General features: G+C 53.2%; 1 protein-coding gene across 4 annotated transcripts; it reads left to right on the forward strand.

Annotated features, from left to right (window-relative positions):
- ODAD1 (outer dynein arm docking complex subunit 1) lies at window positions 1-25,062 on the forward strand. Of its 4 annotated transcripts, none has more exons than XM_007997407.3 (16): window positions 1-145; window positions 1,447-1,503; window positions 1,867-1,959; window positions 3,441-3,540; window positions 3,700-3,889; window positions 7,475-7,597; window positions 7,925-8,038; window positions 13,860-13,927; window positions 16,069-16,256; window positions 16,425-16,559; window positions 17,116-17,198; window positions 17,377-17,545; window positions 21,674-21,837; window positions 21,916-22,013; window positions 22,348-22,426; window positions 22,498-25,062. In XM_007997407.3, exons 3-16 carry the CDS (start codon window positions 1,890-1,892, stop codon window positions 23,038-23,040), a joined length of 2,124 nt encoding a protein of 707 aa, XP_007995598.3. In that variant the 5' UTR covers window positions 1-145; window positions 1,447-1,503; window positions 1,867-1,889; the 3' UTR covers window positions 23,041-25,062. The 4 variants fall into 4 exon arrangements, with proteins under 4 accessions (XP_007995598.3, XP_007995601.3, XP_072872325.1 ...); XM_007997410.3 differs by having other exon boundaries at window positions 1,447-1,486; XM_073016224.1 differs by having other exon boundaries at window positions 1-1,503.

A 25,062-nucleotide genomic window follows, 5' to 3' on the forward strand; every position in this document is an offset into this window, starting at 1 on the left:
GCCGGAAAGCGAGGGCGGTACGGAGTGCCCGAGGCCCCGCCCGCTTCCGCCTTCCAGCGCGCGGACGTGGTAGGCGGCCAAGGGTTTTTGGCGGCTTCCCGGGAAGCCGTTGGTCGCGCTTGCGTAGTGAATCGCTGAGGCTGTGGTGAGCGCTCCTTCTCCCAGCAACTGGCGGCTTCGGCACCGCCTTCCTTCCTATGAATCCTTAATTTAACGTGGTCATAGTCATCTTAAGACATGCACCTCCTCGGCCCCGTCTTGTAGGACCTCGGCCTGGCCTGGAGGGCTCCCATACAGGTCCCCGCAGGCTCTTTCAGCTCCCGCCGCTTCCAGGCCCGCGGTACTACCGAGACCTCAGCCTCGAGCTCCCCAGGACCGTTCCGACCTCCCGCAGGCCTTCCAGGCCTGAGCGCTTCCCGATTAGCCCGCCCTTCACCTCCCTCCCACCAGGCCCCTCGTTAGGCCTTCCAAACGCGACCCGCGCAGCCCGCCCCTTACAGGGAAGCCCCTTCCCTCGCCAGCCCCGAGGTCCCGCCCTTTACGGGTGCCCGTACCACTCGCCTAGTCGCTCAGAAGCCCCGCCCTTTACAAGTGCCCGTGCCCCTCCCCTCGCCTAGTCAGCTCAGAAGCCCCGCCCTTTACAAGGGCCCGTGCCCCTCCCCTCGCCTAGTCAGGTCAGAAGCCCCGCCCTTTACAAGTGCCCGTGCCCCTCCCCTCGCCAGTTCCGAAGCCCGGCCCTGTACAGGGTTCGTGCCCCTTCCCTCGCTGTCCCCGAAGCCCGTCCTGTACAGGTGGCCGTGCCTTTCCCCTCGCAGGCTCCGAAGCCCCGCCCCTGAAGTTCCTCCCACTCTCTTCACAGGTCTCAGCCCCGCCCATCACAGCTCCCTACGGCACGCCCCTCTCAGGCCTCACAGCCCTGCACCGCGCAGGGCTCCGCAGCCCCCCTCCACAGGCCCTCCCGGTTCCGCCCCTCGCAAGACCTCCCCGCCCATCAATTTTGTTTGTTTGTTTGTTTTTTGAGACGGAGTCTGCTCTGTCGCCCAGGCTGGAGTGCAGTGGCGCGATCTCGGCTCACTGCAACCTCCGCCTCCCGGGTGCAAGCTATTCTCCTGCCTCAGTCTCCCCAGTAGCTAGCTGGGACTGCAGGCACGAGCCGCCAGGTCCAGCTAATTTTTTGTACTTTTAGTAGCGACGGGTTTCACCATGTTGGCCAGGCTGGTCTCGAACTCCTGACCTCAAGTGATGCATCCGCCTCGGCCTCCCAAAGTGCTGGGATTACAGGCGTGAGCCACCGCGCCTGGCCTCGCCCATCAGTTCTAAGTCCGTGGGAACTTTGCAGGTCTACGCCTCGCATCCTTCTCCGCCCTTCCTCCCATAGTTTCTCCCGCGGCCTCGGTCCCTCCCTGGCCACTGTCCTCAGTCCTCATTGGTCCCTTATCTCCCCAGTAACCAGACCACAACACTGAGCTTGGAGCACCAAGAACAGGTCAGGCCCGTCGGCAGGTAGGGCCCAGGACTCCCCCGACCCTGCCCAACCCCCCTACAGCAGGCCGGGGTTTCCCTCTCCCCTGCGACCAAACAGCCTGGCCTCGGATATCCTGAGAGCCCAGGAGACCTGTCCCCTGCCAAACCCGCGCCAGAATCAGAGCCGAGACGCAGGACCCAGAGTGTGAGAAGTGGGAGGGCGGGAGAGGTGTGGGAGAGGCCTGAGAGAGGTCCCCCTCCAACCCCTCTTGGAGGAATGAGGCCAGCGTGGTTCTAGGGTCACCCCCTTTCAATTCCCAGTCGCTCTCAGTTCATTGCCCACCCTCCTCTGGACTCTGGCCCGCCTGCTGTCTGAAGGGTCTTATGTGTCCATCCCTACAGGAGCCCCACCTTCTTTGGCCAGGATGCCTTTGGGACGCTTGTCAGGGAGCGCCCGCTCCGAGGAGGGAAGCGAGGCCTTTCTGGAGGGAATGGGTAATTCATTCATTGTTGATATCATTCATCCATTCTTTTCCAGCCCCCAGCTTTCCCCAGTTCCACGTCCTGTAGGGAGGGAGAGAGCGTGTCTGTCCAAGAGCGCCCTCTGGTGGGAAGAGACATGCGCCCTAAGGGAGGTGGGGCGGGCACCACCGTGGGTGGGCCAAGCCTGGGCGGTGGGGCAGGCTGGAGACTTCAGGCAGCAGAAGTTTGAGTGGGGCCCAGAACTCCCCGTAGGAATTGCCAAGGGGAGAAGGAAGGAAGGGTGTTTCTGCAGAGGTGATAGAATGTGGCTAGAGTAGACTTTCTCAGCCTCAGTACTGTTGACTGTTGGGTGGGATAATTCTTTGTTGTGGCGGCAGTCCTGTGTGTTGTAGGATGCCAAGCAGTGTCCATGGCCTCTACTCACTGGATACCAGTAGCCCCCTCCCTTCCCCACAAGTCATGGTAATGACAGATGTCTCCAGGCTGGGCGTGCTGGCTCATGCCTGTAATCCCAGCACTTTGGGAAGCTGAAGAAGGAGGATCACTTGAGCCCAGGAGTTCAAGACCAGCCTGAGCAATACAGTGAGACCTCATCTCTACAAAAAAATAAATAAATAAAATTAGCCTGGTCTGATGGTGTGCACCTGTAATCCCAGCTACCCGGGAGGCTGAGGTGGGAGGATCACTTGAGCCTGCGAGGTGGAGGCTGCAGTGAGCTGAGACTGTCACTGCGCTCCAGCCTGGGGGACAGAATGAGACCCTGTCTAGAAAAAATAAGTCTCCAGACACTGCAGATGTTTTTGGAAGGCAGAATCACCCCCGATTGAAAATTATTGGGCCTTTGGCAGTGGGGAGCATGTGGGCAAGACTGGAGAAGTGGGTAAGGTCAGGTCATTTGGGGTCTTGGATCCCAGGTTGAGGTGCTGAGACTTTATCTTGCAGGTACTGGGGCATCATGGGAGGCCTGTGAGGGGTAGGGTCTGCTATGGGTGGGGTAGGGTCGGCTGTGGGTGTAGAGAGACCCTCTGGGACTGTGCAGGAAGGCTGGAAATTGAGAGAAAGGTTGAGGTGATGGTCCAGGTAGGAGAGGATGAGGCCGAGCCCAGGGATGGGTTGAGAGAGGGAGGAGGGAAGAGGATGGGGCTGAGGGCTGCTGATGGTGGGGAGAAAAGGAGGGAGGGAGCAAGAGCCTTCCCAGTTCCGGGTGGTGTGCCCAGGTCCCAGAAGACCCAGAGGCCTTCCAGAAGTGCCCCTGGTGGGATGGGAGTGGGTTTTAGGGGAAAAAACCCTGAGTTCAGTTTTGGGTATGGAGGGATGAGGAAGCTCGAGGGATCCTGGAACTGAGGTGCATTCCTGGAGGGATGTTGGGGGCTGGATCTGCAGTTCAGTTGCAGTTTGTGAGACCCCAAAGGGAGCAGAATTCCTAGGTCCTGGGTTGGAAGGAGCTGGTGGCCAGGATCCCTATTGAGTCCCTTGGCCGGCCCTGTTCTCAGTGGATTGGGAGCTGAGTAGGCTGCAGCGCCAATGCAAGGTGATGGAAGGGGAGAGGCGGGCCTACAGCAAGGAAGTCCACCAGCGCATCAACAAGCAACTGTGAGCTGGGTGCCTGGGCCCTGAGCTGGGGAGGAGGGGGTCAGAGGGGCTAGAAGCTAGACTCCTGGGTCTGAGGGGGAGCGCAGGAGCAGTGCGTCCTGCCTTTAGCAATGCTGAGTTCTGCCCCCTTACTGGCCCGCTACCTCCCTGCCTGGGTAGCGAGGAGATCCGGCGCTTGGAGGAGGTACGGGGCAATCTCCAGGTGCAGATCAGCGCAGCCCAGAACCAGGTCAAGCGGCTTCGGGACAGCGAGCGACTGGAGAACATGGACCGCCTGCTGAAGGGCCGGGCCCAGGTGCAGGCCGAGATCGAGGAGCTGCAGGAGCAGACCAGGGCCCTGGACAAGCAGGTGGGTTCGAGATGGGGTTCTGCAGATCCTGCTCACGGGCAAATGTTGTAACCTCTCTGAGCCTTAGCGTCCTCATGTGAAATTGGGATTACTGGGCCAGGTGCAGTGGCTCACGCCTGTAATCCCAGCACTTTGGGAGGCTGAGGCAGGCAGATCACTTGAGGCCAGGAGTTCGAGACCAGCCTGGCAAACGTGGTGAAACCCCGTCTCTACAAAAAAAAACAAAAATTAGCCAGGCATGGTGGCACATGCCTGTAATCCCAGCTACTAGGGAGGCTGAGGCAGGAGAATCGTTTAAACCCGGGGGGGCAGAGGTTTCAGTGAACCAAGATTGTGCCACTGCACTCCAGCCTGGGCAACAGAGCAAGACTGTCTAAAAAATAAAAATAAAAAAATAAAAAAATAAGGGCTATTGAAAGCATGCATCTGGTAGAGTTGTGTTCAGTGGAAATATAGATGTTGGCTGCTTTAGCACAGTCTCAGGCATTCGAAAACAGGACTAGTGAGGTTAAGCAGGAAAGAGTCGTGTGGTAGAGTTCCTAAAACCTGCATTAGAGCCCTGGCCCTGCCATCAGAGCTCTGTGACCCCAGGCAGGCAGGTTTTCACCCCTCTGGGGCCTAGTTTCTTCATCTGCAAACGAGGATGGTGGTAATGCCGCAGTCTAGACAGGTTGCGAATCCCATCTGTTTCAGGACCTTGCTATTTGACCTTGCGAACAATGTGATTTTTCTAGGCCAGTGATCTGTCAAGTTTTTATGACCGTGACTCATGAGGTGTAGCTCATACACACCAAGTTGCATACAGATGTAAACACACACACGTATATTAATATATCTGAAACAGAAGTTTCAGCAAATATATATATATATATATATATATTTTTATGTGGAATTCATTCTGCTAAATTCTGGCCTTTCATTTAAAAAACCAATTTGTCAGTTGGGCACGGTGGTGCGTGTCTTGAGGCTGAGGGGGCAGGACTACTTGAGCCCAGGAGTTTGAGGCTTCAATGAGTTATGATTGCCCCACTGCATTCCAGCCTGGGCAACAGAGAGAGACCCACTTTCTTTTTCTTTTACTTTTATTTATTTATTTATTTTTGAGACAAAGTCTTGCTCTGTCACCCAGGCTGGAGTGCAGTGGCAGGATCTTGGCTCACTGCAACCTCCGCCTCCCAGGTCAAGCCATCCTCCTGGTCAAGTAATCCCAGCACTTTGGGAGGCCGAGGTGGGCGGATCACGAGGTCGTGAGATTGAGACCATCCTGACTAACACGGTGAAACCCCGTTTCTACTGAAAATACAAATATATATATATATACAAGCCGAGCGTGGTGGCGGGCGCCTGTAGTTCCAGCTACTGCCCGGCCGGGAGGCTGAGGCAGGAGAATGGCGTGAACCCGGGAGGCGGAGCTTGCAGTGAGTCGAGATCGCGCCACTACACTGCAGAGCCTGGGCGACAGAGTGAGACTCTGTCTTAAAAAAAAAAAAAAAAAAAAATTCTGAAAAATGCAAACCAATCTATAGTGACACAAAACAGATGAGTGATTGCTGGGGGGAGACTTGACTGCAGGAAGAGAATGAGGTGAGGAACTACAAAAGGGCACGAGGAAACTTTTAGGGGTGATGGATATTTTCACTATTTTATGTCAAACCATATCAAATTATGCAGTTTGTTTGTTTGTTTATTTATTATTGATTTAGAGATGGAGTCTCGCTCTGTCACCCAGGCTGGAGTGCCGTGGTGCAATCTCAGCTCACTGCAATCTCCACCTCCCAGGTTCAAGCAATTCTTCTGCCTCAGCCTCCCGGGTAGTTGAGACTACAGGCGCCTGCCACCGTGCCTGGCTGATTTCATAGTTTTAGCAGCGACAGGGTTCTGCCATGTTGGCCAGGCTGGTCTTGAATTCCTGACCTCAGGTGATCTGCCCACCTCGGCCTCCCAAAGTGCTGGGATTACAGGTGTGAGCCACCGTGCCCAGCCCAAATTGTACACTAAATATGTGCAGTTTTACCATATGTCATCTATTCTTTAATAAAGCAATTATTGAGGCAGGAGAATTGCTTGAGTCTGGCCTGGGAGGTGGAGGCTGCAGTGAGCTATGATGGTACCACTGTACTCAGCCTGGGTGACAGAGTGAGACCCTGTCTCTAAAAAAAAAAAAAGAAAAAAAAGGAAGAGAATTTTGTTGGGATTCATGTGCAGTTGAAAAAATGCAGAGATATCCCCTGTACACTTTGCTGCATTTTCCCCCAGTGTCAACATTTTGGGTATTTCTTTTTCGAGGTGGAGTCTCGCTCAGTCACCCAAGCTGGAGTGCAGTGGTGCGATCTCAGCTCTTTGCAGTCTCCACCTCCCAGGCCAGGCTCAAGTGATTGTCGTGCCTCAGCCATCCGAGTAGCTGGGATTACAGGCACGTGCCATTACGCCCAGCTAAGTTTTGTATTTATAGTAGAGACGAGGTTTCACCATGTTGGCCAGACTGGTCTCGAACTCCTGACCTCAGGTGATCCATTCTCCTCGGCCTCCCAAAGTGCTGGGATTACAAGCGTGAGCCACTGTGCCTGGCCAACATATGAGTTTTTACGGGACATGATTAAACCCATAAGAGAGCACAAATTGAAGTGTTAAGCAATTCATTTGTCTGTTTAGTCCGCATGTTATGTTGAATACCTTCTTTGTCTCAGACATGGAGAAAACACAAGACTCTCTGTCCTCATGGAACCCCCCGTTTGCTTGGAGACACACAGCACACCCCAATAAGTACCGATGAATACAGAAATGAGGACAGATTGGAAGCTGGTTTTAGGCATAAGCAGACCCAGGGATACTAATGTCATCAGGTTCATTCTCACCATCTCTCCAACTCTCATCTCCACTTCTGTCCACTGGCCTCATCCTCCCAGGATCCTCCCTGTGGTGGGGCTCTGACAGCAGAAGTCCTGGAATCCCACCCTTCCATCTCATGTGCTTTCCCCAGACTATCAGGAAAGGAGTCAGAGCCGGGCGCCATGGCTCTTGCCTGTAATCCCAGCACTTTGGGAGGCCAAGGCGGGTGGATCACTTGAGGTCAGGAGTTCAAGACCAGCCCGGCCCACATGACGAAACCCCATCTCTACTAAAAATACAAAAATTAGCTGGGTGTGGTGTACGTGCCTGTAATCCCAGCTACTCGGGAGGTTGAGGCACGATAATTGCTTGAGCCTGGGAGGTGGAGGTTGCAGTGAGCCAAGATCACGCCACTGCACACTCCAGCCTGGGCGACAGAGCAAGACTCTGTCTCATTTAAAAAAAAAAAAAAAAGGAAACGAGTCAGGCTGGCTTCATGGGGTCGCATTCCCATCTCTAGGCCAGTCCCTGTGAGTGTCCAGACCTGGGTCATGTGGCTGACAGGGTGACACACTGTGGTGGAAGGCCCACCAGAACCACATGGAGGGCTGGGTAGTGTCAGCAGAAGGGTAGATGTTATTCTGGGGCTACGGGGACAGCAGATGTCTGCCGTGCTTAGTGACTCATTTTCCCTCAGCCATTCAATCTCTCCCACATTCAGGCAACCATAAACGGGTACCGTCCTCTTTCTTCTAGATCCAGGAGTGGGAGACACGGATCTTTACCCACAGTAAGAATGTCAGGTCCTCGGGATTCGTCCTGGATCAGAAGGTCAAGATCGTGCGAAGGATCAGGATCCTAGAAGACCAGTTGGACAGGGTGAGGGTCAGCCTCCTGGTCCCTCGACCTGAATTGTGGGGCTATGGGAAGAACGGGGCATGGTCGTTGGGTTCTGGAAATGGTGGACAGTGTGTGCACATGTGTGTCAGGACACAGGATTCTGGAGGGATGGAGGTTCCCAAGGAAAGGAGACTGATGGGTCCTTAGAGGGGAGTGGACATTGATTTCAGGAACCCCAAAGAACCGATGTTTCTCAGGAAACAGGCCGGCCCCACCTCTGATAAGCGTCTCCTCCTTGGCTGAGCTTGGAGGAGGCAGGCAGGCCTGGCCTCAGACCCACTCTTCCATCCGCCTTTCTACTCCCAGGTCACCTGTCACTTTGACAACCAGCTGGTGCGGAACGCGGCCCTGCGGGAGGAGCTGGATCTGCTGCGGATCGACAGGAACCGCTATCTGAACGTGGACCGCAAGCTGAAGAAGGTCAGTGGCCCTGAAATCCAGGGGAGGAGAGAGGGACCCCTGCCCAGGTCCTCCCCACAGCTGTTTGCCCTTCTTGCTCTAGCACTCAGGCCTCAAGTATGGAATTGACTAGAGCTGTAGGCTTGCTTTAGTCCAGAAGGCATGGAGGCCTGGGAAATGTTGGAGGACACTTCCAACAAAAAAGTGGCCTCATTTATAGTTGTAGAAAGCAGAGTGTCATTCTGAATAGTATCACCCAGGGCAATCTATTGCCTGACTATTGCAAGACCATTTATTATACATTCCACGGGGATCTTTTGAAGAACCAGCCCTGTCCCCTCTCTTTTGACTTTTTTTCTTTCTCTCTTTCTTTCTCTTTCTCTTTCTCTTTCTCTTCTCTTCTCGTTTCTTTCATTTTGATGGAGTCTTACTCTGTCACCCAGACTGGAGCACAGTGAGGTGATCTGGGCTCACTGCAGCCTGTGCCTCCCAGATTCAAGCAATTCTTGTGCACCAGCCTCCTGAGGACCTGGGACTACAGGCATGCACCACCACGCCTAGCTAATTAAAACGATTTTTCTTTTTTTTTTTTTTGAGACAGAGTCTCACTCTGTTGCTCAGGCTGGAGTGCAGTGGTGCGATCTTGGCTCACTGCAAGCTCCGCCTCCCATGTTCATGCCATTCTCCTGCCTCAGCCTCCTGAGTAGCTGGGACTACAGGCGCCCCCACCGCGCCTGGCTAATTTTTTGTATTTTTAGTAGAGACAGCGTTTCACCGTGTTAGCCAGGATGGTCTCGATCTCCTGACCTCATGATCTGCCCGCCTCGGCCTCCCAAAGTGCTGGGATTACAGGTGTGAGCCACCATGGCTGGCCGATTTTTTTTTTTTGGTAGGGACAGGGTTTCACCATGTTGCCCAGGCTGGTCTTGAACTCTGGAGCTCAGGCAGTTCGCCTGCCTCAGCCTCCCAAAGTGCTGGGATTAGAGGCATGAGCCACTGCGTCTGGTCTTGACTTTCATTTTGAAATAATTTCAAGTTACAGAAAAGGTGCGAGAATTGTACAAATAACTCCTATATATCTTTCACCAAGTTTGATACTTTGCCACATTTATTCTCTTTCTCCCCAACTCTTACTATTTGTGTGTGTAATTACTGTTTTGCTGAAAATAATTTATTATCCTGATTGCTGAACTGTTTGACAATATGTTGTTGACATTATGCTCCTAAGTACTTTAGTGAGCATTTCCTAAGAACGTCATTTACTTAGTGCTGTTATCCAAGTCAGGGACATTAGCATTGTTAGAATTCTAAATAGTCCATATTTCAAGGTACTGATTGTCCCAATGATGTCCTTTACAGTGAACTTGATTTTCCTACTCTAGGCTCCGGTCCAGAATGCCACGTTGCATTTGGTTGTTCTGGCTCTGTTCATCTGGGTCAGTCCCTTGGGCTTTTTTTTCTCCATGACGTTGACATTTTGGAAGCATCCAGGCCGGTTGTGTTGTGCAGTGTCCCCTGACACGGGTTTATCTGGTCTTTTTTTTTTTTTTTTTTTGAGACGAAGTTTCACTCTTGTCGTCCGGCTGGAGTGCAATGGTGCGATCTCAGCTCACTACAACCTCCACCTCCCGGGTTCAAGTGATTCTCCTGCCTCAGCCTCCTGAGTAGCTGGGATTACAGGCACCTGCCACCACGCCTGGCTAATTTTGTATTTTTAGTAGAGACAGGGTTTCTCCATGTTGGTCAGGCTGGTCTCGAACTCCTGACCTCAGGTGATAAGCCCACCTCAGCCTCCCAGAGTTCCGGGATTACAGGCGTGAGTCACCGCGCCCAGCTGGTTTCTCTGATCTTTCTTCATGATTAGACTTGGTGTCTGTACTTTGGGGGGAATGTCACAGCAGTGATAGTGTGTCCTTCCTGTGCAGGATCTCAGGAGGCACGTGATGTCAGCTTGTCCCATGACTAGTGGTGTTGTCTTTGGTCACTTGGCTAGCCAGGTTTTTGCAATGGAGAGTTTTCCTTTTCATAGTGAATGTGTGGTCCTTGGGGAGATGCTCTGAGACTGTGTAAATATCTTGTCCCCTCACACACCTTCACTCAATCATTTTGTTACGGGATCTTTCGGGCGTCACTTTTCTGGCTGGAAACCTCCTTGGCCAGTGGTGCCTTTGCCCGAGTTCTTGTCCTGTGTCCAGGAAGAAGGAGGTAGGCAGACAAGTGGAGAGGAGCAAGATGAAGAGGAGCTTTATCGAGTGTTAAGACAGCTCAGAGGAGACCTGCAGGGGGCAGCTCCTCTGTAGGCAGGTGGTCTCGTCCAGTGTTCAGCTATCAGCCGTGAGGAGGCCCTGGAGAGGGTGGTTCCCCTCCGCAGGCAGGTTGTTCAGATGTCTGCAGGCCTCTGAAGCTCTCAGCAGAAAGGATAGCTCCATGGGTGGCCATGGGCAGGCCTGGAGGAGACGCTACAAGTCCCCACTCGTTTTGCAGTACTGGCAACCTGACCTCCAGCTGTCAGGCCCTCCCTGGCCTAAAGGAGGGACCTTACCGGGGACCTGCCCTCTTCTGCCCAGGAATGTGTCTGCCTCCTGCTGCCATTCATGGCACTGGGCTGGACCCCAACCCTTCTTTGAGATCAGAGTGGGTGCAAGAGAGGAGAGAGGCCAAGCAGCAGGAGCAGACACCCCTGAGCCTGCAGGGATCGGGGGGTGCTTTCCTGGGCCCCGAGGGTGCAGGCTGCAGAGAACTTCAGAGATGCCTAGGTCCCGTGGTTGGGAGGGTGGCCGCAGCGGCGCTCCGGGAGCTCCCACCCTGCCAACTCGGAAGGGGCAGGACCCTCGCTTGTGCCCGGCTGCGGCCTGCTCCTTGGAGTGGGAGGCCCGGGTCTGTAGCTGCGGGTTGGGTGGCTGCAGCTGCACCCAGGAGGGCAGACCCTGCCTGCTCCTGACCCCCTGCAGGAGCACAGAGAGGCTCAGATCCACAGCAGCAGTTTGGGCAGCTGTTGCCCTGCCCAGGAGGGCGGGGATCCTGCCTGCTCTGTGGAGCAGAAGGCCTGGGTCTGCAACTGTGGTTCGGACGGCTGCAGCTGCATCCGGGGAGCTCCCACCCCAACTCAGAAGGGGCAGGGCTCCCACCGGCTGCCTGGAGTGTGCAGCCCCAGCCATTAGCTACTGCCATCAATTTTAGCATCCATGAATGATTCTTCCCTGAACGGTTATTACTGTAATGGCTGCAAAAGGGTGATTTAAAAAAACTCTATCATTTCTCCCACATTGATAAGATGGCATTTTCCTTAAGGAAACACTTCTCAGCCGGGTGCGGTGGCTCGTGCCTGTAATTCCAGCACTTTGGGAGGCTGAGGCAGGCAGATCACCTGAAGTCAGGAGTTTGAGACCAGTCTGGCTAACATGGTGAAACCCCATTTCTACTAAAAATACAAAAAAGTAGCTGGGCGTGGTGGCAGGCACCTGTAATCCCAGCTACTTGGGAGGCTGAGGCAGGAGAATCACTTGAACCAGGGAGCCGGAGGTTGCAGCGAGCCACGATTGCGCCATTGCACTCCAGCTTGGGCAACAAGAGTGTAACTCCGTCTCAAAAAAAAAAAAAAAAAAAAGGAAAAACTTCTGTTTCTCCTTGTCAGTGAGCATGAGTGTATTCTGACTTTATAGATGATAATCCGTAACTGCCATTCGTTTTAATGTTCAAATTGCCCCAGATTTGGTTGGGGGGGCCCCTTCAAGCTGGCTTCTGTGGCCTTTGGACACACCCCCTCACTTTTCGGGAGTACTTCCTCACTTTCTGGCACAGGAAGATAGCCTAGGTAATCTGGACCTTGTTCTGCCCCATCCCTGGGGTTGGCCATTGTTCTGAGGAGTCCCGATTCTTTCTAGGGAAGAGTAGGTGTGGAGGCACTAAGAGACTTCGTTGCTACTTGGGTGTCATTGCTTTGAGGCCCTTTCTCTGGAGAGAGCTAGGAAGCACACATATTTTATATGTTTTAAAATTCTATTTAGTTTTTGTAGAGATGGGGTCTTACTATGTTGTCCAGGCTGCTCTCAATCTCTTGGGCTCAAGTGATTCCCCTGCTTTGGCCTCACAAAGTGTTGGGATTACAGGCATGAGCCACTGCGCCTGGCTGACATATTTTACATAGTGAGTTCACTTTGATGCCTCTGATTCCATTCCGGTGCCACCAGGTTTTTCCTGAGCATTCCTCATGTCATCTTTCTTTTTTGAGATGGAGTCTCGCTCTTGTTGCCCAGGCTAGAGTGCAATGGCGCGATCTTGGCTCACTGTAACCTCCGCCTACTGAGTTCAAGCGATTCTCCTGCCTCAGCCTCCCGAGTAGCTGGGATTACAGGCATGCGCCACCATGCCTGGCTAAGTTTTTGGATTTTTAGTAGAGACGGGGTTTCTCTATGTTGTTGAGGTTGGTCTCGAACTCCCAACCTCAGGTGATCTGCCTGCCTTGGACTCCCAAAGTGCTGGGATTACACGCGTGAGCCACTGCGCCTGGCCTCTTCATTTCATCTTTCTGGCTCTCTTCTCCCACAGTGGGAACCCCAGTTCCCAACCACATCAGCATACTTACTCATTTGCTGAGTCATATGATACATACGTAAGAATTACAGAATTGCCGCAGCCATACCACCACCCCCAAACCTGATAAATAGGGTTCAGGATTTGTTTGCAGTTTGTTTTGTCCTCTGAGAATATGAGTATTTATATATCTTTTCTTTTTTTTTGAGATGGAGTCTCTTTCTGTTGTCCAGGCTGGAGGGCAGTGGCCATGATCTTGGCTTACTACAACCTCTGTCTCCTGGGTTCAAGTGATTCTCCTGCCTGAGCCTCCCAAGGAACTGGGATTACAGGCATGCATAATCACACCCAGCTAATTTTTGTATTTTTAGTAGAGACAGAGTTTCACCATGTTGCCCACGCTGGTCTTAAACTGACCTCAGGTGATCCACCTGCCTCAGCCTCCCAAAGTGCTGGGATTACAGGCATGAGCGTCAGCCTATCTTTTCAAATTATTCTATTCAGAAGTTATTTGGATTAGTTCCTTTTCTTTTGACCTTCTGTGTGGTTATTAATATAATAATAATAATAATTATTATTATTTTTTGAGTTGGAGTTTCGCTCTTGTTGCCCAGGCTGAAGTGCGATGGCACGATCTCGGCTCACTGTAACCTCTGCCTCCAGAGTTCAAGCGATTCTCCTGCCTCAGCCTCCCGAGTAGCTGGGATTACAGGCATGCGCCACCATGCCCGGTTAATTTTGTATTTTTAATAGAGATGGAGTTTCTCTATGTTGGCCAGGCTGGTCTCGAACTCCTGACCTCAGGTGATCTGCCCGCCTCGTCCTCCCAAAGTGCTGGGATTATGGGCGTGAGCCACTGCGCCTGGCCCTGTTAGTATTTTTAAATACAGTTAAGTTCACTTGCTTCCATTTGCATTCAGTTTTAGTTTTCTCTCCTCTCTTTATTGATTTAATTTCCTTTATGAATATGTAAAACATTAACAAGGTTCTCGAAACTGTTCTAAAAGGTTTCCTAGAGAAACGTCATTTCCTCTCCATCTCCCCCACCTCATTTCCACCCAGCCCCCATAGGTTACTAAATATTTTCTTAGTTTGTGGTTATCTACAGAAAGAGCCTTTTGATCCAGCTTATCAGTTTGTCTCATACCTCTTTAAAATCCCTTTCATGGGCAGTCACTAATGAGGAGGGTCCACATTTGGAAGGCTCAAGAGCTTTGCTCCTTATTAGAGAAGCATGGGGCCAAAAGGAAAGACTTTGAGCAATGAGGTTGTAAGAAGTGGCACTGATTTTTTTCTCCTCCCCCCACAGGAGATCCACCGCCTGCGGCACCTGGTCAGCTCCCTTATCCTCTCCTCCACCTCTGCCTACGCGGTCAGGTAGGGACTGCGGGTATCCTGGGGTTGTGGGACCCAGATGATTTAGGACATACCTTTCCATAAGGCAGTGGTGGGAAGGTTCAGGGCTCATGAAACAGACGTCAGAAGCTATTTTTTTCCCCCATAATATCCCCCTTTTCTCTCTCTCCCCCACCAGTTCCCCACCTCCACTCTCATGGTCCTGTTCTTTTTTTTTTTTTTTTGAGACAGAGTCTGGCTCTGTCACCCAGGCTATAGTGCAGTGGTGTGATCTCGGCTCACTGCAACCTCCACCTCCCGGGTTCAAGCGATTCTCCCTTCTCAGCCTCCCGAGTAGCTTGGATTACAGGTGCTCGGCACTACGCCTGGCTGATTTTTGTATTTTTAGTAGAGATGGGGTTTCACCATCTTGGCCAGGTGGGTCTTGAACTCCTGAGCTCATGATCTACCCGCCTCTGCCTCCCCAGGTGCTGGGATTACAGGCATGAGCCATTGTACCCCACTGGTCCTGTTCTCTTTCTTGGGCATGTGAATTAACCTCTACTGACCCCATCTAGCACATAAGAATGCATCTAGTGGCCGGACGCGGTGGCTCACGCCTGTAATCCCCGCACTTTGGGAGGCCAAGGCAGGCAGATTGCTTGAGCTCAGGAGTTCAAGACCAGCCTGGCCAACATGGTGAAATCCCATCTCTACCAAAAATATAGAAACTTAGCTGGGCATTGTGGCGGTGGCGAGTGTCTGTGGTCCCAGCTACTTGGGAGGCTGAGGTGGGAGGATTGCTTGAGGCCTGGGGGCAGAGGTTGCAGTGAGCCGAGATTGCACCACTGCATTCTAGCTTGGGCAACAGAGTAAGACTCTGTCTCAGAAAAAAAAACAAAAAAAGTGCATCTAGCACATATATAGTGCAGCAGGGTTCCTGGAAGCATCTGGCGAATTTGTTATTTGTCAGCATTGGTTGCAAGGGACAGAGATTCTCTCGGGCCACCTTTAGATAGAGACACGCTGTAAGGAGTTGAGGAGCTGAAGCTGCTTTAGGTGTTGGCTTCTCTCTCCTTCTCTGGGGCTCTCATGAGCTCCATGCTCTCTCTCTCACTCCATCCCTGCCTCTTTCTCAGCTTCGACCTCTTCTCCTCTTGCTCCAAACGCTTCCTTACCTTCTACTGAGTTCTTCTCTGGCTTCTGTTTTCTCACAGTCCCTGATCGACATCAGTTGTGGCCTGGGTCTGCCTTAGGGTCTCTGTGACTTCTCTCTTTCTCTCTCTCTGTTAAAATAAACATGGCAAAATTCACCATTTTAAAGCACAGAATTTAGCAGCATTTAGTCCATTCACAGGGTCGTGCAACCGCACCACTTCTGTCTAGATCTGAAATATTTCCATCACTCCAAAAGGAAATTGTACCTGCCACCAGGAAGTGCAGGAATCCTCGCTTCTTAGTCTTACTTGGGAGAAAGAATTCTGCCTAGAGACTGATTTAATCAACAAAGAGAATTTACTGAAGGCAAATAGAGAACAGAGAGTTTACATAGAGAGAGACAGTACACTGAAGGATGAGGAGAGCGGGCTGCTGAAAGAACGTGAGCCAGCAGCACACTGAGAGTTTTGTGTTGGGTTTTTAATATGATGTAGGACTCTTTTGAAGTTCTTGCCTCCGTCTTTTTTTTTTTTTTTTTTTTTTTTTGAGACAGAGTTTCGCTCTTGCCACCCAAGCTAGAGTGCAGTGGTGCGATCTCGGCTCGCTGCAATCTTCACCTCCCAGGTTCAAGCGATTCTTTTGCTTCAGCCTCCCGAGTAGTTGGGATTACAGGCGTGCACCACCAGGCCTGGCTAATTTTTGTATTTTTAGTAGAGATGGGGTTTCACCATGTTGGCCAGGCTGGTCTCAAACTCCTGACCGCAGGTGATCCTCCTGCCTCCCAGAATGCTGGGATTACAGACTGAGTCACTGTGCCCAGCCAGTTCTCTGCTTTTTGTGACCACAGGATAACTGCAACCTGATTCAGCCCCATTCCTGTGATCCCAGGCTGGCCCTGTCCATCTGGGACACCAGCTGACTCCACCCCGCCCCCACCACCTCTGGCTGACCCCGCCCATCCCCAGGACCCCAGGCCGACCCCAGCCCAGCCTCCAGTCATCCTGACCCCGGCTGACCACCCCCAGGGAGGAGGCGAAGGCCAAGATGGGCTTGCTGCGGGAGCGCGCGGAGAAGGAGGAGGCCCAGAGTGAGACGGAGGCGCAGGTGCTGCAGCGGCAGATCTCACACCTGGAGCAGCTGCACCGCTTCCTCAAGCTCAAAAACAACGACCGGCAGCCAGATTCCGATGTCCTGGAGAAGCGTGAAAAGCAGGGTGAGGCCGGGGCTGCCGCCTTTGCATCTTGAAGGCCTGGCCGCCCCTGGGGCACCTGCAGCACGCCTTGGTGCCCCGGGCGGGACCACGCTTTGCTCACCCTCGCCCAGGAGGTCTCTGTGCTGGAGGCCACCCAGGAGGCCGACCTGCTGTTCTCTCTTCCCCCAGCCCGGGAGGTGGCCGAGGGCGTCCGGAAGACCTCCCAGGAGAGGCTGGTGCTTCGCTACGAGGACGCCCTGAATAAACTGTCCCAGCTGATGGGGGAGAGCGACCCCGACCTGTTGGTGCAGAAGTATTTGGAGAGTGAGTGGGGCCCGGGGTGGGGGGAGGAGGCCCAGGGGCCCCGGCACCCCCTGAGTCCAGTGCAGGCTGGCTTCAGCTCTGGCTCTGGGGACTCCTCCACCTGCACTGGAGGAGCAAGGTGTCAGGCCTGGGACCCGCCACCCATGTCCACTGGCGTCTTACTGTGGCCCTGTCTCTGCCTTTCCCCATCCCCTCCTCACTCCTGGGCCTGGGGTCACTCTCCACATCCTTCCCTCAACCCCGTCCCTCTCTGTTTCTCTCCTTACCCATATCTACCGTTCTCCCTGCCTGCGTCTCCCCATCTCCCTTGCTGTTACCGAGTCTCTCCGGCTTTCCCTCTGCCTTGCTATGTGTTTCCGTGTCGCTCCTGCCGTATCTTCCCACGCCTCTTGGTCTCTGTGATTCCTCTCTGTTCATCTCTCTGGCTTGGTCTCTCTGTGTGGCCTTCCTCATCCTCACTTTCTCTGGCCTTCTGTGTGCCTCTCTGTCTCTCTTCTCTCTGTATGTGTGTCTCTGTCTCCCTGTCTCTGGGCCCCGCCTTGCCCCACTTTCCCAGTCGAGGAGCGCAACTTTGCTGAGTTCAACTTCATCAATGAGCAGAACTTGGAGCTGGAGCATGTGCAGGAAGAGATCAAGGAGGTGAGTGAGGCCTGCCCTCTCCATCTCCTCCTCTTCTCCCTGCCTCCCTGCCCCTCCCCTCCCTCAGCCCCCCTCCTGCCTCTTCTTCCCAGCTCCCCTCCTGCCTCTTCTTCCCAGCTCCACACCCCCCAGCTCCCGAGGCTGCCTTCTGGCCCAACATTCAGCCCTGTCCCCACAGATTCAGGAGGCATTGGTGAGTGCACGTACCAGCAAGGATGACCGGCATTTGCTGCAGGAGCAGCAGCTGAATGCGTTGCAGCAGCGCATGGACAAGGTGCGCTTGGAGGCTGAGCGCCTTGAGGCCCGCTTCCAGGATGTGCGGGGACAGCTGGAGAAGCTCAAGGCTGGTGAGCACCCACGGGCGCCCCCTCCCAAACCTGGCTTCTCCACTTGGAAGGACACCATTAGCCTGTGGGGCTTGGAGGCATTGCATGGACAACCTGGTTCACTTGCTTATTGGTTGCTCCACATCTGTCCATGGTTCCAACCAGGGTCTATCCCTCCAACTGTCTCATGTCCGTCTATCCATCCAGCATCTGTCCCTCCAGCTGTCCTACACCCACCCATCCATCCATCCATCCACCCATCCATCAGTGCATCCATCCATCCATCTAGGGTTGATCTCTCCAACTGTCCCATATCCATCCATCCATCCATCCATCCATCCAGAGACTGTCCCTCCAACTGTCCTATATCCATCATCCATCCGGGATTTATTCCCTCATCTGTCCTATATCTATCTCTCCATTCAGGGTCTATCCCTCCATCTGTCCCATATCCATCTATCTATCCAGGGTCTATGCCTTCATCTGTTCTATATCTATCCATCCATCCAGGATCTACCCCTCCATCTGTCCTATATCCATCCATCCATCCATCCAGGGTCTATGCCTCCAACTGTCCTTATCCATCATTCATCCAGGATCTATTCCTTCATCTGTCCCATATCTATCTATCCATCCAGGGTCTATCCCTCCATCTGTCCTATATCCATCTGTCCGTCCATCCATCCATCCATCCATCCATCTATCCATCCGTCCATCCATCCAGGATCTGTTCCTCCAACTGTCACATGTCCATCCATCCATGCAGGGTCTATCCCTCCAACTGTCCCATGTCCATCCATCCATCCATCCATCCATCCATCCATCCATCCCTCCCTCCCTCCATCCATTGTCTATCCGTCCGTCTGCCTCCAACAGCCCCACATCCATCTGTTCATCCATTTATCTGCAATGACATTTGACTTTTGTCTTCCTAGTCTTAGTCTTAGTTACCAAATTTCTTCTTAGTCTTAGTTACCAAAAATGTTATTATTTGTAAAGAAAATGATGATAAAATATAATAGCAATGTTTATTATGTGTCATTCACTCTGCTAGGCACTTAGGCATTATTCCACTTGTTTCACAAAACACTGAAAAACAGATGCTGTCCCTCCCACTGTCCCATATCCGTCATCCACCCATCCATTCATCTATCCAGTATTCATCTATGGATCATCCGTGTACATCTGTCTGTCTATAAATGCCTAGCAATGGGACTGACGGGTCTTAGGGTGGGTATATGTTGATATTTGTTGGAAAATGCCAAACAGTTTTCCAAACTGGTCACAAGATTTTATGCCCTCACCTATGTGAGCATATGGGGGTCCCAGATGTTCCGCACCCTCTCCACTGCTTCCTAGTGGCAGCCATTTTTTATTTTATTTTATTTTTGAGATGGAGTCTTGCTCTGTCACCAGGCTGGAGTGCAATGGTGTGATCTCGGCTCACTGCAACTTTCACCTCCTGGGTTCAAGCAATTCTCCTGCCTCAGCCTCTCGAGTAGCTGGGACTACAGGTGTGTGCCACCACGCCCAGCTAATTTTTGTATTTTTAGTAGAGTCAGGGTTTCACCATGTTGGGTAGGATGGTCTCGATCTCTTGACCTCATGATCTGCCCGCCTCAGCCTCCCAAAGTGCTGGGATTACAAGCGTGAGGCACCGTGCCCGGCCATCGGCCATTTTAATATTAGCCATCTAACATTTGTGCAGTACTATCTCTATTAATTTAATTGGCATTTCCCTAGTGACTAATAATATTGAGTATCATATTGGCCATTCAGATATCTTTGTGAAGTTCCTGTTCAATCTTGTGCACTCGTTTTTTTAAAAGTTGGGTTTTCTTGCTATAACTGAGTTGTAGGAGTTCTTTGTATATTCTAGACACTAGACTTTTGGTAAATATTTTCTCCTATGCTGTAGCTTGCCTTTTCACTTTTTTTGGTGATGAACTGAAGTTTCTTAGTTTCGAGATCTAATTTATGAAATTTTCTTTTTGTAGTTAGTGACTTTGTGCCCTGCCTGAGAAATTTTTGCCTGTCCTGAGTTTACAAAGGCATTGTGCTGTGTTTTCTCCTAGAAGTTTCATTGTTTGAGCTCCCACATTGAAGTCTGTGACTTATGCCAAATTGATTTGCATATATGGTATGAGGTAGGGGTCTAGAGTTTCCTTTTTAAAAAAATGTTTAGATTTTTTTCATTTATTTATTTTTTTGAGAGGAATTTTTGCTCTTTTGCCCAGGCTGGAGTGCAGTGGTGCAATCTTGGCTCACTGCAATCTCTGCCACTCAGGTTCAAGCAATTCTGCCTCAGCCTCCCGAGTAGCTGGGATTATAGGTGCCCGCCACCACACCCAGCTAATTTTGGTATTTTTAGTAGAGATGGGGTTTCGCCATGTTGGCCAGGCTGGTCTCAAACTCCTGACCTCAGGTGATCCACCCGCCTCAGCCTTCCAAAGTGCTGGGATTACATGTATGAGCCACTGCACCTGGCCCCTCCCTTTTTTATTTTAGAGATGGGATCTTACTATGTTGTCCAGGCTAGTCTTGAACTCCTGGATTCAAGTGCTCCTCCTGTCTTGGACTCCCAAAGTGCTGGGATTACAGGCATGAGCCACCACACCTGGCCGAGTTTGTTTTTTTTTTTTTGAGACGGGAGTCTCGCTCTGTCGCCCAGGCTGGAGTGCAGTGGCCAGATCTCGGCTCACTGCAAGCTCCGCCTCCGGGGTTCACACCATTCTCCTGCCTCAGCCTCCCAAGTAGCTGGGACTACAGGCACCCGCCACCTCGCCCAGCTAGTTTTTTGTATTTTTTTTAGTAGAGACGGGGTTTCACCGGGTTAGCCAAGATGGTCTTGATCTCCTGACCTCGTGATCCGCCCGTCTCGGCCTCCCAAAGTGCTGGGATTACAGGCGTGAGCCACCACACTTGGCCTCATTTTTCTATTTTTCAGGAAGTAGCCATGCAGAGCACTCAGGAGTCAGGCTGTCCTGTTTTTTTTTTGTTTTTTTTGTTTTTTTAAACATTGTTAGCTTTTATTATTTATTTATTTGTTTGTTTGTTTGTTTGTTTATTTATTTGAGACGGAATCTCATTCTGTCAGCCAGGCTGGAGTGCAGTGGTGTGATCTTGGCTCACTGCAATGTCCGTCTCCCGGGTTCAAGCGATTCTCCTGCCTCAGCCTCTCCAGTGACTGGGATTACAGGCGTGCACTACCACGCCCGGCTAGTTTTTTTGCATTTTTAGTAGAAACAGGGTTTCACCATGGTGGCCAGGGTGGTCTCAAACTCTTGACCTCAAATGATCTGCCTGCCTTGGCTTCCCAAAATGCTGGGATTACAGGCGTGAGCCACTGCACCCGGCCTGTCCTGGGTTTGAATCTCAGCTCCACCAATTATGAACCTGGGTGTGTGGCTTCCTCCTTGTGAGCCCCTCTGGGCATGGGGATGGCAGTGCCTTCTTTGCAGGGTTGTCATGAGAATTAGAAGGGATGACAGATGGAGAGAAAGGTGGGGGGTGGTGGGGAGCGATCTGGAGAGCCCCCTCGGGGCTCACCGTAGGAGCTCAAATATGGGCAGGTCCTCCTTCCCGCTGTCGTGACGGCTGAGCCGAGCCCTGTGCTAGGTGATGTGGGCACAGTGGGGAGAGGCCCTGGAGGGGACTGACCTGAGCACTGGGCACTCATCACTCAGGGGCTAGGATGGAGGACGCCCAGGCTCTGGGGGCAAGAGGAGGCCGTAACTCAGTCTGCAGTGCAAGACCATAATTTGTGGGGCTCAGTGCAGAACGAGGGGCCCCTTATTAAAAAGTTGCCGAGACTTTCAAGATAGGACGAGCAGCAGCGTGTCAAGCCAAGTGCAGGCCCCTAGCCACCACCTGGGTCTCACACTCACCAAGCCAGCTCTGCTGGGGTCACTGGGAAGGCTTCCTGGAGGCAGTGATACTTGAGGCTGACTTTGAAGGACAAGCCAGGGAGAGAGGGATGCACAGCAGTGCCCTCCCCCTGCCTGGCTGGCTGAGCTCAGGTGACTCCCTTTTGGTCTCTGAGCCTTGATCACAGTCTCTGTAGAATGGGGCAGTGAGGACCTGAGTGGGGGAGGGCTAGCACCCAGCTGGCGGTGCCAGATCCCTGACAGCTGGCCCTCCATGACGCAGACATCCAGCTCCTCTTCACCAAGGCCCGTTGCGACAGCAGCATGATCGATGACCTACTTGGGGTCAAGACCGGCATGGCGGACCGGGACATGGGCCTCTTCCTGAGCCTCATCGAGAAGCGGCTGGTGGAGCTCCTCACAGTGCAGGCCTTCCTGGATGCCCAGGTGGGAGGCAGCAGGGAGCCGGGATGGGAGGCAGGTCTCGGGGTGACCCAGCTGACCGCAGGCTTCCACACCCTCCAGAGCCTCACTTCCCTGGCCGACGCCGCCCTCCTGGCGCTGGGCCAGAGCCTGGAGGACCTTCCGAAGAAGATGGCCCCACTTCAGCCCCCTGACAATCTGTGAGGCGCAGGGCAGGAGGGACGCAGAGGGGACGGGGCTTCCATGGGGGCAGAGGGAACACACAGGATAGAGGGTTTTGGGGGGCTTTTGGGGACTGGCTGGTGGATGTGGCCCTGGGGGTTTAGAATATGAAGTGTGTGCTTTGAGGCAGCCAGAAGGAGTAGGGGCTTGGCACCTTTGTGTGGGAAGACGGGGCCCCGGGTACCCCAGAAGGGGAGGGCACTCAGGGCTGGTGGGAGAATGACTGAGGTTCCCGGGGTTTAGCAGGAAGGGCCACTGGCCTTTTTGAGGGCTGGGAGTCTAGTCTTTTCCGGTTTTCCTTCTCCTCCCCAGAGAAGACCCCCCAGGTTTTGAGGCCAGCGATGACTACCCCATGAGCAGGGAGGAGCTGCTGAGCCAAGTGGAGAAGCTGGTGAGATTGGGGCCCTCGGGGGTGGGGCCAGGCCTCAGTGTGCGTCGGGGCCCAGCTCACCTTCCCTGCAGGTGGAGCTCCAGGAGCAGGCAGAGGCGCAGCACCAGAAGGACCTGGCCGACGCCACCGAGAAGCTGGACGGCACCCTGAGCGCGGACCTGGCCAGCACCCAGAGGCCTGGCTCCAGTACCGTCCTGGTGCCCACCAGGCAATCCCATACCATCCCTGGGTCCATCTTGAGCCACAAGACTAGCAGAGACCGTGGCTCTCTTGGCCGCGTCACTTTTGGTCCCCTCAAATCCAGCCCAGGGCATTTGCCCAGTCACGTCACGCACGGTGACCCCAGCACTGGCCACGTGACCTTCGGCTCCACCAGTGCCTCGAGTGGGGGCCACGTGACCTTCAGACCTGTCAGCACCAGCAGCTACCTGGGCTCCACTGGATACGTGGGGTCCAGCAGCGGCGGAGAAAACACAGAGGGTGGTGTGGAGAGCGGAGGCACAGCGTCTGATTCCAGCGGAGGCCCCGGGTCCAGCAGAGGCCACGTCTCCAGCACCGGCCCTGCCTCCAGCACTGGCCCTGGCTCCTCCACCAGCAAAGACTCCCGGGGCTAACACGAGGGGCCTGCAGCCCCCACCCTGCCCTGGCTCTCTGTAGGGGTCTTTTTTTGTGTCTCTACTTCCCTGTTTGCCTTGTGGGTCCCTGTCTTTTTCTCCCAGTCCCAGGCCTCTGTCTTTTTGCCCCTCTAACTGTTTTCATCTGCCCTTCATCACCGCCTCACCTCTGTCTCCTGGTTCCTTTCTCTCTGCTCCTGACCCTGCTTTTCCCTCTGCCTCCCGATCTGCTGCTCTCTCGGCTTCCCAGTCAGTGTCCGTCCTTCTTGTCTCCATATCTGCCCCTTCCCTGTCTGCTGAGCCCTGACCCCCTGTGGATTCCCCACCTTCTGTTGCTGGCTCTCTCTCCTCATCTCCATCTCCCAGGCTCTGCATACATCCTGTGTCCCTCTGTCTGCAGCTCCTCACTCCCCAAGAGCCCTCTAGTGCAGACAGGCATGGGAAAAGTCAGGGCGAAGATGCCAGGTTCAGCATGGGAAAATGGGACTGTGGAAATAAAGCCTATGTGTGGAGAGCCGGCTTCAGGCATGGCTGCTTCCTCTGCCTCCGGCCTGGGGGTAATCTGTGACCCTGTCCCGATTCCCTGCCATTCATTCATTCGCTCACTCACTCATTCAGCATTCTTATTTATTTATTGAGATGAAGTTTCCCTCTTGTTGCCCAGGCTGGAGTGCAGTGTCACGATCTCAGCTCACTGCAACCTCTGCCTTCCAGGTTCACGCCATTCTCCTGCCTCAGCCTCCCAAGTAGCTGGGATTACAGGTGCCCACCACCACGCCTGGCTAATTTTTGTACTTTTAGTAGAGATGGGGTTTCACCATGTTGGGCAGGCTGGTCTTGGACTCCTGACCTCAGGTGATCTGCCCACCTCAGCCTCCCAAAATGCTGGGATTACAGGCTTGAGCCACCATGCCGGGCCTATTCATCCATTTTTCTGAGACCTCTCCTGGAGCTGTGTTGGTCAGGGCAGTCCCAGCTGCAGATTCTCCGTGGTCCTCAGGCAGCAGAGGTTTCTCTCCTTTGTGGGCCAGCTAAGCGCTGTCCTCCGTATCACCCGTGTACCCCAGGCCCATGGCACAGCCATCATCTGGAATGCTGCCAGGTCCTGTGGCACGGGAAGAAGAGAGGATGGCACAGCAGGCAGTGACTTGCGAGGCTTGGACCTGATAGGACACCTGTCGTCTTAGCTTACACTCAGCCAGAGTGGGTCCCCTGGTCATCCCGAACGTCACAGGGGCACCGGGAAGCGTAGTCTTTTCGTGTGTCTGGAAGGAGAGAAAGGAAGGATTGTGTATGGACAGCCCTAACTCCAGTCGCAGGGTCACAGAGAAGAAGCTGACCTTGACCCTTTCCTGCAGCGGGGGTGGGTGTAGGAGTGAGGGGGCTTAGAACACCATGATAACTCTTTCCTGTAGTTGAGTCATGCCAAATTCCCTGTCAACATTTAATCCGTTGGTGTCAAAGCTATATAAAAACTTGCGTGGTGGCTCACGCCTGTAATCCCAGCACTTTGGGAGGCTGAGGTGGGTGGATCACTCGAGCCCAGGAGTTCAAGACCAGCCTGGTGAACATGTGAAACCCTGCCTCGACTGAAAATACAAAAATTAGCAGAGCATGGTGATGTGCACCTGTCTTCCCAACTACTCCGGAGGCTGAGGCATGAGAATTGCTTGAATCTGGGAAGCAGAGGTTGCAGTGAGCCAAGATCACAGTACTGCACTCCAGCCTGGGTAATAGAGTAAGACTGTCTCAAAAAAAAAAAAGTTCAAATCCAAACAGATAATCCATCATCCGCCTTCCTAATCCAGGAATGTAGCACCCTGAGCCTCCCCTTAAAATGGCTTGATAATAGTACATCCTTTTTTGTGTGAGAATACAATGAATTTATACACACAGCCTTAGAACAGTGGCTGGGCGTGGTGGCTCACGCCTGGAATCCCAGCACTTTGGGAGGCCGAGGTGGGCAGATCATCTGAGGTCGGGAGTTCGAGATCGGCCTGGCCAACATGGTGAAACCCTGTC

The sequence above is a fragment of the Chlorocebus sabaeus genome, chromosome 6 (genome assembly GCF_047675955.1).
Source record: "Chlorocebus sabaeus isolate Y175 chromosome 6, mChlSab1.0.hap1, whole genome shotgun sequence".
NCBI classification, from domain to species: Eukaryota; Metazoa; Chordata; class Mammalia; order Primates; family Cercopithecidae; genus Chlorocebus; species Chlorocebus sabaeus.

Excerpts from the sequence above, each read along its gene's own strand:
- ODAD1 (XM_073016224.1), top strand. The coding sequence starts at position 1,890 with ATGCCTTTGGGACGCTTGTCAGGGAGCGCCCGCTCCGAGGAGGGAAGC. Across the intron at positions 16,560-17,115 it reads GGTGCAGAAGTATTTGGAGA|TCGAGGAGCGCAACTTTGCT; the intron begins GTGAGTGGGGCC and ends CCACTTTCCCAG. Across the intron at positions 17,546-21,673 it reads GCTGGAGAAGCTCAAGGCTG|ACATCCAGCTCCTCTTCACC; the intron begins GTGAGCACCCAC and ends TCCATGACGCAG.